The sequence below is a fragment of the Trachinotus anak genome, unplaced genomic scaffold, assembly GCF_046630095.1.
Source record: "Trachinotus anak isolate AG129_WGS33_773 ecotype Australia unplaced genomic scaffold, CSIRO_AGI_Tana_v1 ptg000034l, whole genome shotgun sequence".
NCBI classification, from domain to species: domain Eukaryota; kingdom Metazoa; phylum Chordata; class Actinopteri; order Carangiformes; family Carangidae; genus Trachinotus; species Trachinotus anak.
Window position 1 is genome coordinate 3,679,541 of NW_027273885.1, and position 12,596 is coordinate 3,692,136.

Below are 12,596 nucleotides of genomic sequence, written 5' to 3' on the forward strand. Positions count from 1 at the left end.
ATGTGGCCCTGTGGGAGACAGAATTGTGAAGCTTGGTTCCCTAAACCAATCCTAATGCCAATGGTGTCCTTACACTATAGCCAATACTTTGCGCAATTAACATTTACTTAAGTTCAAGCAAAAAAAGAAGTTGTCTATTGCCACTTTAAGTTCAGAAAGCATGTCTGCTGGCCTGCTGTGCAGATTTGACTTCATGTGAACACAAAGATGGTCAAACTGCCTCAGGTCTGAAAATGATGCTTTTCTTTTCTTTTTGAAATGAACATAAACACATATACAGGTTTTCACATCAAGTCCCTATGGCAAGAGTTTTTAAAAATTGGGATAAAAACACTGCGAACTGTATTAAAAAGTGTGTCTGCATTTTACCACTGTTCCATTAAGCCATGAATTTCAATGAAACCATTGAATTTCAATGATGAGTCGTAATAGTTAGAAGGAACAGGGGTGGTCTAGTGCTTAGAGACACTGCACTGTCATCAACGCTCTGCTTTTCTGATCCTTCCAGTGGTTGATGCATCCATCAGCTGATGTTAGGATACTATATAACTCCTACCTGCTCTCTGTGATCAGCCGCTCCAACTGAGAGCGGCTGCTGAAATGATTTAACTTACAAATGTAATGAAAGAGAAGTGTGATGTGAATCAATCCGGAGGCTTCTGTACCTGTGCAAAGGCGATGAAGAGCAGCTGTTCGTGGGTGTATTTGAGCCCAGGAAGAGGCCTCTCTGGACCATGTTCCCTCACCCACTTCTGATACGCCTGGACAGAGAGACACAGGAGACACAGTCACTGATGAAATTATGATTCTCTACGTTCTCAAAGATCTGAAACCAAATGGGTGCACTACCAGCTACTTTACAACATCCCCTTTGAAGAAATCCACGAAATGACTTCAGACAATCAGGTTAACCTGACTAACATACATTCTGACATTACTGTTGCATTTTGATGCTACAAGCTATTTAAAAGCATTAATTTATTCCCTTTGTACTTTTGCTTCCTCACTCCTTTCTTCAATATACAGTGGACCACTGACAGAATCAATAAGAAGCTGAATTATGCAGCAGCCCAGATGCTCTGCTGTCCAGACAAACACACACACACTGATACAAAGAGAGAAGGGAGATTTCAGTTAAATGTTTATCTTTTATCTTTTATCATACACACATAACAGCAGGGTGCTTATGAAAAACAGAGACAGACAGATTTTAGAGACAACTTTGTGCACTGATAGGACAAAATCTAATATTTAGGCTTTGTGAAGCGACTGTATTTAAACCACAGTGTAACTTACAAAGTACGACAGCTTTAGCCCTCCCATGTCTGCTATGTTCTCCCCCAGTGTCAGACGACCGTTCACCTAGACACAGAAAGGAAAACTCTGAAACTCTGAAAGGTCTCAACAGCTCATGTACTTCAAGGATTTACTTCAGTCTACCTTAGGTTAGCAAAACAAACAGAAAAAGTGAGCCCACTCTAAAGAAAATCTAAAACCTACTAGTTATGCTTTCACATCTCACCATTCAAGTGCAAACAACATTATAAAAAAGCCATAAAAGCCTCTGATGAATCGATTAAAATTGTGCTTTTTTAAATCTGGTTGGACCTAAGAGATACAAATTAAAAAATAAAATTGATAATTGATATTCTGACTTTTAGTGGATCCTGCATTTCCCATACAACTCAACAGTGTCTGTTAGAGTCTGTTAGAACCTCGCTGCTGAGTTACATGCCAGCATTTTGTGTAAGTGCGTGCTCTGTGAGAACACTTCCTGTTTGAGAAAGTGGTCTCAGACTTGTCGGATGTCGCTATACATCTGTGATGCAGCTTTCTGTTATGAACTTGTAAAATGTAAATCTAATGTGAAAATATGAAGAGATCTATGAAAACAACACTGACGACATGATTGGGATTATTTACCCAGAAATTTTTTTCTGTAATGCTATCATGTACATATATATATGTACATGTGCTGTGTGTGTGTGTGTGTGTGTGTGTAAACCCACTCTCTGATTATAGACTGTGAAGTTATCGTAGAGCTTCACGATACATTCGGCTTTCTTTTGGAACTTCCTGTAGGACTCCTCGGTCCACCACTGTTTGAGGTTGCCGTGGCGGTCGTACTGGCCCCCTATTGACATGAACCATTGCATCACTGAGATGAGGGGCAAAAGGGTAGGGGTGTTAGGATGGAGACAACACAACCTGCAACTTTTTTTCACAGTCCAAAGAGCTGCCCAGCATCTTTCACACTTTTTGGAGTCAAACTATTAGAGCTCAAAAAGTTATAAAACTCAGGTTTGACCTTGGCTGATGAATCCAATTCATGAGCCAGTGAATTAACTTTTCAGTTGAATTTGTATGATTAAAAAATGGCTGTGTTTGGCAGTGAAGCTGGTAGTGCACAAAGCTACCAGTCACATTCAAAGTTATTTTGGTAGATAGCTGGCAGGAACTTCACACTCTGATTAAATGCTTTTGATGTATCTTAAAGAGCAGCACTTTTGACTGGAAATGAAAGTTAGAGATTGTGGTTCAAAATAGTATTTGCTGCACAGTTGCAGGCTTCCCACAAATGTCTTAAAATTATACAAATCATCAGGGAACCCTTTCTGTGAAATAGGATAGTTAATGTGATTATGGGCGTACAACTCAAATTGGTGAAAACTGGGGATGTAGCCTATAAGTTGCAGTGGATGATGGGTGAATATGTCGTCATCCTTACCCCAGTCATCATATCCATGTGTCAGCTCATGGCCGATGATAGCTCCTATTCCTCCGTAGTTCAGAGACCTGACAGCAAGGAGGAGAAATACACAACATTACACAAACTAACATTTACATCTACACTTATGTTGTTAAAAAATCTGTAATTGTCTTAACTTGAAACAAAGAACATTTTCCTTCCATTGAACAGTTGAACTCATAAGCAACATAACACACCTTCGATCAGTTCAACACACTCAGGAGTTTTTCTGCTGTGGCCTTCCTTGGTCTGGTACGACCATTAGCATATGATGACTAACGTTAGCTCCTGTTAGCGAGCCTGACATCAGTTTTCCTGTGTGCTGATATTACTGAGTCAGTTTTCTGACTCTGGTCTCATTTATCATCAAATTGGACGTATTTTAACAGTAATATCTAATCAGAAAGTAAATACTATATAACTGTGCTTGCATTATGACCCAAAGTGAGGTCTGTGCACATAACCAGTGGGAACACTTTAGAACTGCACAATATGCCTTTTGGCTGATTGAGCTGCTCATTACATTACTTTGGCTTCCTTTCCCTTGTATTGTCCCAGTGTCCTCATTGCTAATTCTGCTCAGCAAAGCCAGATAAAATACAAGTGGCACTTGGGATCTCATTTCAGATCCACGCAGTTCAGATTGGTATTGAATAAAAAAAAGCAGCTCAATGCCACATTTTCCTTTTCACACTGATTAGAAAAACATCAGACATCTGTTCAACATGCCCACAACCTGCATGCATCCACCTCCATAGTCCCAGTTATCTAAAAAAAACAACAGCTGTGGGTCTCCCCACCTCTCCTTGACCATGGGCCAATCCAGAGCGCTGTCTTTGCCGCACATGCAGATATAGAGAGGGATGAGAGGGCAGGCTCGGGGCTATTCACATGGCTACGTCTGAAAATGACTTTCTGACAGCTAGTCGATACGCTGCTTCACACTGGGCACGGCTCCCTCGCTAAACTAACTGGCTGATTGAAGCTTCATTATACTCGACGTGATAGTGGAGGTGTGTGTGTGTGTGTGTGTGAGAGAGGGAGCGAGAGAGTGAGAGTTTATGGGAGGTTAGGGCTACTGCAGTAATAACTTCAAGGGGACAGGTACACACACACACACATGCACACACACTTCCTTTACTCCAATCATTAATTAATATTGATTAACATGCATGGCAGCAGGTAGTGGCAGTGGTGGTGATCACCTCTAATGAAGACACAGAAGTGCTACTTAATGTTGAACACACAAGCTGCTTAGTCTAATTACCTCATATTTGTGTGTATGTTTGTGGTTTTTTTGTGTGTTTAAGGGGAGTTGCTATAAATGCAGCAGGTGCAGCTACTTGGATTGATTTAAAATAATACTCAATACTGGCAGCAGTAGGTTTGCTCCTCAGTGAAAAGCTTTGGTGAACAAAGGGAATGTCGGGTGGAAAAATTGTGTTTACCTGCATATTAAGATAAGATAAGATCGCCTTTATTATTCCTCAGTGCTGCAGTGCACCGCTCTGTTACTGACCATTTTCCTGCAACCAATTTGCAACAAATTTCCATCACGGCGAGCAATTAATTGGCTGAAAATACCGGCACCCGAACTTGAACAGTTATTTATTTACTTTATTTACTTATTATGTAATAAGGGGCGATCAACAAACATATTTCAGCTCTAAACAGTAGTAGATCACACAATTTATACACAGGAGAGGTTTCAGCATGTGTGGCGACACATCAGCAACACAAAGGAAAACTAGACACACAGGAATAAACTCCTCAACAACTGTTATCAGCAACAGTGGAAACAAATTACAATGAAAACACATAACAATAGTTTCCATGACGTATATACGTTATTTCATACGTCTTAAATAGAGGAAAAGATAATTATAGAAAGCATCTGTGCACAGATGTTGTGCAGCTCTTTGGTAACAGTTGTAACTCATCAACCAATGTTTAACCTCACCTGTGTATAAACTGTCTGCTCTACTGCTGTTTCTGATGATGGCTTATAGCTGCAGACGTATTTGTTGATTGCCCCATATTAAATAATAATATAATAATGATCTGTGAGTGCTGACATGTCCTTTATCTTGTTGCCAGCTTTGGCTGTGTTCAGGATTTGGAGCTGTTTGCGTTGCCACTGTTTTCTTTATTCTAAAAATCTTCCTCGTGGATTTGTTCGAGGGGAATCATCTGTTTTACAAAGTAAATGTTTGTATGTTGTCTTGTGATTGTAATCTTAATTCTTAAACATATAATCATGGAAAACAGTCTTTGCTCTGATGCATGACCTCCTGTTGGTACAATAACTTTAAGTTCATGTGATCTATCATCACACTGTGCTGAACAATGAATAGAAAGCAGTGTTGGCCTGGAAGGTATGGAGTCAATCTATAAATGTATAATATGCTTTGATAAATAGCCTGGAGGAATATAAATTATATGCAGCTGTCAGGTTTTTAATTAATGGGCTAAAACATATAAAACTGCATAATCCTTTACAGGATAATGTACATTTCATTTCCCAAAAGATTCTCTTGAGCTTTAAAGACAACTGAGGGCAAACATGTCTGCTGGTGAAGTACGGTGAGTCCCCTTCTCTTAAACCTCTGAAATGTTTATAAGTGACAGGCTGAAACAGTAGCACAGGTAGAGAGGAGCCGTAAACTGACAAACTGACACAGTAACCTTTAAGTGCTAACATAAGTCATTACAATCCTCTGGTCAAACCAGACCGAGCGAAGCTGCAGCAGCAAAACCACTGATTGGACTGAAATGGCTAAGGGTGAATTTTGCGGCTAATACGTTAATTCGTTTTAATGAGTTTTAATTTGTAAGAGAAAATGTGTCATTTCTTCTTTCAAACGTTGCATAGACTAACTTTAAAGAAAACTTAAGAATAGATTTATACTGAATGTTTTTGGGAGACCAACAAGAATTTATTTATTTTATTTAATTATTAAATAAATGATTTATTTATCATGTATTTATTTTTTAATCATGGTTATGCCTTTTGATCACCTACTAAATGCTTTAAGATAGCATGACTGGTTTTCTCTGAAAGGTCCAAATCTCAGTATTTCAGACATTTTGATCAGTTTCTACACACAAATATATTAGTAAAGCTGATACGATTATTAATTTGTTCTTGTTATATATTTATAAACCTCAATACTTTATGGTAAAGACAGAAATATCTACATAGCACATACAAAGTACTGAAAGCCATTTGTAGATCGGTTTATTCAGGTAATGTTCTTGTATGGCTGAAGTTTGGCCTCTTTGTTAAGTTAAAATATTATATATTGTTTCTTTGTTTTAAGAAACACATGTTTATATGAGGCATTGTTTTGGTATCAGAATCAGCTCTAGTATCTGTAAATTTCAGCTCATTATTTTGGATTTCAGTGGAGAACATTTTGCCAAATGGTTTATTGACTGAAATGTTAATTCAAAGGTTTTTCCACCACAAACACAAAAACTGTGGTCGACTTTATAAGGTACAGCCATACAGTCTAATGTTATCCATTCATAGGTCATAGTTTTACATTCTATTATATTTATATTTGAATATGTTGTAAATATTCTACCCCCCTCATGTTTTTGAATGGGGCGGGCAAAGCTTTAGAAACTACAATCACCACCTCACAGTTGTTTGCCTCCACTAACCAATCAAGTTGCAGGAAATATGGTCACAATGTCCCCCCTCCTGAGCTGCAGCCTTAAATAAAGACGTTTGTATTAAATGGTGTCGTAATTAGTGAATGAATTATTGAGTTATGGCCTAAAATGTGTGAGGTGACGATGGGTTCAGGTTAGATACTCCTGAGAATATTCACAAGAACGGGACGGATGGACAACCTGTAAACATAATGCAGGGAGACATACAAACATGTTTTGTGAGGTCACACTGACCTTTTGACCTTTGACCACCAAAATCTAATCACTTCATCTTTGAGTCCAAGTGACAAAACAGAGAAACCCCCCCCCCCCCCCCCCCCGGCGTTCCTGATTCATGAAAATGAAAACTTGATGGATTGTGTGAACTCGGCTCTGCTTCATCATTAAAATGATGCATTTTTAAAGATCCTCTGTTCTGTCATAAAAAAACAAACATCAGCAGAAATTTTACTACTGGCAATGAACCCTGTCTGTGTCAGACCTCATTTAAATAATACAACAGGCTTATATCTTAAATGCAGAACGGAAGAAGAAACAGCTTCCGTTCTGATTCAGAAATATTTGAGGTGTGAATAGTTTTGTCTGGTATTGCTGTGACTCGTCAAAAAAAAAAAAAAAAAGATTATTTCAGAGTCAGAAATGGGAACAACTGAGATCAACAGAACTTCATCATCATCAAACGAGTCAATGGACTGAAATGCAGGGAGGCGACCTCTCAATGACACCTGTCCCGTTAGCAGGACCCTGTTCTGTAATTGAGCTCTTGGTGGGTAGTTAAATTGGTTTAATCAGGTGTGTTGGGACTTAAAGGAAGCGGAGCCTTGCCAGACTATCGTAGCCTTTAATGGCCTCTGTTATTGTGGCTGTGGAGATGTTGTTGCCTCCCTACGGACGGCAGCAGGGGAAAGGCAGGGATGGAGGAAGGCGACTTACTGTGGGAACTCAGGGTTGTAGAGAGTGGGCTGAAGGATGCCGGCAGGAAAGACTGGAAGAGAGACACAGGCAACATGAGGGACGTGGAAATATTCACATGCTCGTATGTTTAAATGTAAAATGTATACAACATCCAGACTGTGCAGCTGCTGTAGAGGACAGTGAAAGAGGAAATTAGAAATCAGCAGCTTCACCTAAACAAACTTGGATTAAGCAGTGATGGATAAACCTCTGAACTGCATCCACACACTGTGAAGAAGACATCTAGTTTATTGAAATCATCACAAAGTCCTTCGCCTGCTCTCAGTCTTACAGGATGTCAGCTGATAGTTGTCAGTTTTAAAGGCCCAGAAAACCTATTAGGTCAGTGAGATTCTCACTGTGAGCGATGCAGAACGCACAAATCCCCACAACAGTACAAATATTTCAATCTACACACAGTCATGTTGTGTCAGCCTTTTGGAGGGAAAAGAAAGATGTCTAATGCAACGAAGCTGGATTTTTTTCTCAGTGATATTCGCTGATATTATGGAAATAAAAATGATTAATTATTAATTTGATTATTGTGTGAGGGAAATGATTTATTTTCAAAGCTGCTGATATGGATTTCTTGTGTCTATTAAACATAACTTTATTCCTGAAGGAAATACTGCAAAAATAAATGATGATGGTAAAAAAAACACAGGAAAACTGGAAAGGTTTTCTGAAGTAGGAGGCTGGTAAAAAAAAATGTATCAAGCCAAAAAAACTGTAAGAATCTGAATTTATTGATTTATTATTATTATTATTATTATTGGTTTTTACCATTTAATATCTTATTTAGGTTGTCAAGCATGATTGATCTTTGTCATTATGTTATACTGTATAAAAATATACATAAAAAATACAAAAAAAAAAAAAGTAATCTAATTCTGATGAGAGCTGCTGAGTTGTTGTTGTTGACAGTAGGAAAAAAAGTGTCGCACACTTTGGCTCCGTGTGCGTTTTATGAAGACAGATGACGATTGGACCCTCAGGCCGTCTTCACGATCCGCCACAGTGAGACACAGGTGCTGTTATCTAGGCCACACCCCAGTGAGCCGGAGCCTGCGCCTCTTACTGCTGCTGATCTTGAAAAGGCCTCGGGGTCGAAACGTCATCTGTCTCCATGAAAAAATGCACACGGAGCCACTACGAGTCTCTCGGGTCTGTATCAGTGATCAGCCTCACTACAAACCTCACTGTTCCTCTATCAACAGAAAGTTCTCTGGACCACAGTCAGTCAGTACTGACCAACCCACTCCCACAGAGACCCGGTGAAGCAGCAGAGTTTTTGACTGTTAAAGAGGTTCAATGTGCATTATTATCATTATCATTATTATCATTACTATTATTATTATTGTAGTAGTAGTATCACATGCAGTTTGTAGTATGGTGATGACATCATTTGGGTTACACTGGAAAACATTATACAGCTGTCTTCCCAGGATGAGTAATGATCCTCATGATGACTAGAGAGCACTTCATTAAAATCAGCTTCACTTCTCTTTTTTCAAAAGCTTAACTTTAATTGTTGTTTATTTAGTTATGAAATCTTATCAAGCAAAACTTCAGATTTTAGGAAGTTTTCGGGGCTTTAAGTGAAAGTGTAAAAATACAAAGAAGTCTATGAATTTTCTGCTTCTAACCTTTTTTTAATTATTGAATTATTGTTTAATTAAATATCTTTGAGTTTTGAACTGTTGGTTGAACAAAACAAGTGATTTCAAGACTCTGACATCACTGACTTCACTCGCTGGCGCCATCATCTGGTTAAAATTTTATTTGTCCAGTATTTTGGTTTATGACCAAATACTCCCATCAGTCTTAGCTGCAAATGTTAGCATGCTAACACACTAAACTAAGATGGTTCACATTTTAAACTGTTGATGACATAATAGTATTGACATGAGCATTACATTAGCACATAAACATAATCTGCACTATGTTTATATTTTTATAATTTTTTTAAAACACAAATATAAAAACCAACTGACAAATTAATTGGTAATGAAAATAACTGATCGTTGCAATGTTGTTAACTGAAGGAGAGTCGAGATTTAACATCACTAATGAAAAAATGAGTCCTGAATCAGTTTCTCATGAAGAGAGAAAAATCCATTCTGGGAGCAACTTGTAATTAAACTTCTGTCCTTGTCTCTTTATCTCCACACAAAACCGGATTCTACACATGAAATAAAGGAGATGGGATTTCAACTGAAGTGGGCAATATTCATTCGATTAAAGCAAACACAAAAGGAAATAACCAGGGCAAAAAAAAGAGGAGGGAACTGAAATGGCTGAGCTAAGTGAGAGAAATAATGTGCGCAGTTTTAAAAAAAAATGATCCAAGGGGCACTGATGACTGTGTTTGTCTGACTCCTCCTGTCCTCCAGCATCAGTCGGCGAGCACAACATTGATTTTTCAGTGAGAGATTTAATCCAGCAGGCGGGCACACAGACAGCCGACCGAGCCTGGGAGAGGATGAGGAGGGAGGGAGGAAGGGAGGGGTGACATCGCAAGGCTAGATTTGTTAAAACTCGGGAAGGTGTTAGCGCTTGTTTTTCCTCTAGGGGGTCTTAAGTATGTGAGGTGGAGGTCGAAGTAGAAAGTGAGCGATCACAGGGAATGTGGTATGAGGAAGGGGACGCTGTTTTTTTTTTGTGTTTGACTTGTGGAAAACAGGCGGCAACAGGGTACAACTGTGTGTAACTAATGCATGGCCCAATGCTTGGTGCAGAATGGCAATAGTGGAAGGACTCTGTGTGTGTGTGTGTGTGTGTGTGGAGGCAGATGACAGAGAGAACACAAATATCAGTATGTACAATGAAGACTCATCCACTCACCCATCTGGTTCTTGTTGGGGAGGTAGTAGGCATTAAGAGCCTGAGGGGGGAGCAGCCACCTGAGGAGAAAGATGGTGTCAAACAGACGGAGTGTTAAAGATGAGATCCCTCACACACACACACACACACACACACACACAGATCACTAATCTACCTACTCGAAAAACACACCCAGCTCCTGAGCAGAATCCCAAACACCTCTGTCCCTCCCTCCCTCCGAACCCCCTGGTGAGAAATGTGCAGTGTGTGTGGTCCCACGGCCAAAGTTCCTCTCTGCATATGAAGCCGCGGACAGTTCCTTTATGGTAATCCACTTAAAGCCAGACTAATCAATCGGCACAAACCCAACCCAACACCCCCCCCCCCCCCCCCCCCCCCCAAATGACGAACTCTGAAAGTGTGAGATGCCCTTGTTCTAGTGGAAGAATGATGGCTGTGGAGAGATGGAGAGGGAGGAGGAAGAGGAGGAGGAGGAGTGATCCTTTCTCTCTTTATTTCCCAGGGACAAGACGGAGTGAGTGATGAAAGGTTCACGTTTTTAGTGATAAAGGGGGAGTATGTGATTTAACTCTTCGGGGCACTGAGTGTGGGCTAATGATACAGTTGTTTTGAGCACCTTGGAATACTAATGTGACTGTGTTGTCACAGCAGAGAGGCACTCGGTCCAGGTGTACAGGGCTGTACTTTAGAAAAATGAAGCACATGTCCCACAGCACTTTTCTGCTGCCTGGCTGCTACAGATAAGTAAATCAAATGGATTTTCTCCAGCTGTGAGTGTGATTTGGTATCTGTTGGTTTCATTTAGAGGCACATCAACAAATATGTCAAACTAGAAAGGGATTCACGGGGACACATGTTAGGCATGTCAGACATATTAGTGAGACACGCGCTCACGGTGGCGTAGCTGCAGCGTCCGGCGTGAGCCTCAGCTGCACGGGCTCTGCCTACATCTCAAACACATCAACCTCCTTTAATTGCTGTGCGCTGCGTGTCGGCGTGCTGAGACGGCAGCCTGCTGCAGTGTGAGGATGTGACTCACGCCGTCTTGTCCACTTCCTCGTGGATCTTCTTGACTGACAGCTTGATGTTGAACTTGATGCTGTTGAGGATGTTCTTGAAGTAGGTCTTCTCATCCACCTCAAACTGCAAAAAACCACAGATTTCAAGTCAGTGCCGAGACCTTGACTAAGTGCAGTTTGATACCACTCTCATGTCTGTACGCCAAATATGAAAAATGTGGAAAATCCAAGTCTAAAGCTCACTTATTAACAAATTACACCTTAATTGTAAAAATGTAATGTAAAATGTAAAAAAACCCCACCCCTTGTAACACTGATTATGTAGGTTTTGGTGCCAGAATATATCCTGCCAGGCAACCAGTCAAGAATTCAGGAAGTCCTGGCCAAGAAACAGTCACATGAACCCTGTAAATGGCCACATGGTGTTGAACTGTCCTGTTTGCCCCCTGGTCCCAGTCTTCAGGCTAAGCTAAGCAAACTGGTTGCTGGCTGTAGTTTCATATTTAACAGATGGACATGAGAGTTGAATCAATCTTCTGATGCCTGCCTGCTACCAAGCGGCAAACTCCTGAAAAAATGAAGCCAACAGTGAAGAGCTGAAAGCTGCAGTTCCTCTAACGACCACTGGAGTCTGGCTCCAACACTGAGTCAGTCCCCACAGACCCCCATGTTCAAATGTTTGAAATAAACATGTTCACAGCCTGGTACAAAATATGGTTTTGTACGGGATGAATTTTTATATAACTCACCTGTTTATTAAGGCTTAAAGTTATGAATAACTGATAATTCTACCTACCTACCCACCTAGATGTTTGTGGTGGGGCGAACAGAACCATTAAGTCAGCTACTAATTAGCTGCAACAGTGTAAATAGTGTTAATCTGTGGTGACAGACCTTATTTATGATTCAATAAGTGTGGAGGCTTTTAGGCTTCTCCCCCGTTGTGGTGCTAGTGTCTTAACATTAAAATGCACTCGCAGTAGTTTATTGTCCACAGATTGAGAACCGGTTTTGTTCGCTTGCCAAAGGAATTTAATGTAACTTGCTTTTGTAACATCTCCATCCTTTAAACCGACAGCAAACACATAATCTCTTGTTTGTTTTTTGTTCTTGTTTCGTCTCACAGGGCCAGATGTGCTTCTGTCAGTTTCAGACAAAAATTCACAAAACACCCACCACTGATATTGTGCTGGCAGACGGAGATGAAACTCAGTCGCTGACAGAAGCTCCACAGCCTCCTCCCTCAACCGAGTCTGTGCACTTTCAACACCAGGAGTAAAACCTGTGGCACCGCTGGAGCAACACCTCACGTGTAAGTAATGTGGCTGTTCAGGGAACAGTCTGGCATTTTG

At 40.3% G+C, this 12,596-nt stretch overlaps 1 protein-coding gene across 2 annotated transcripts in view; it reads right to left on the bottom strand.

The window, feature by feature from the left end:
• LOC139614494 (endothelin-converting enzyme-like 1) overlaps window positions 1-12,596 on the bottom strand; it is a 150,796-nt gene that overhangs the window by 1,292 nt on the left and 136,908 nt on the right. For both annotated transcript variants that reach the window (XM_071471813.1, XM_071471814.1), the window contains 7 exons: window positions 11,265-11,368; window positions 10,226-10,284; window positions 7,361-7,412; window positions 2,729-2,796; window positions 2,010-2,134; window positions 1,297-1,362; window positions 666-761 (listed from right to left, as the gene is read on the bottom strand). In XM_071471813.1, coding sequence (XP_071327914.1) covers window positions 666-761; window positions 1,297-1,362; window positions 2,010-2,134; window positions 2,729-2,796; window positions 7,361-7,412; window positions 10,226-10,284; window positions 11,265-11,368 — 570 coding nt within the window. The remainder of the gene's footprint in view (window positions 1-665; window positions 762-1,296; window positions 1,363-2,009; window positions 2,135-2,728; window positions 2,797-7,360; window positions 7,413-10,225; window positions 10,285-11,264; window positions 11,369-12,596) is intronic.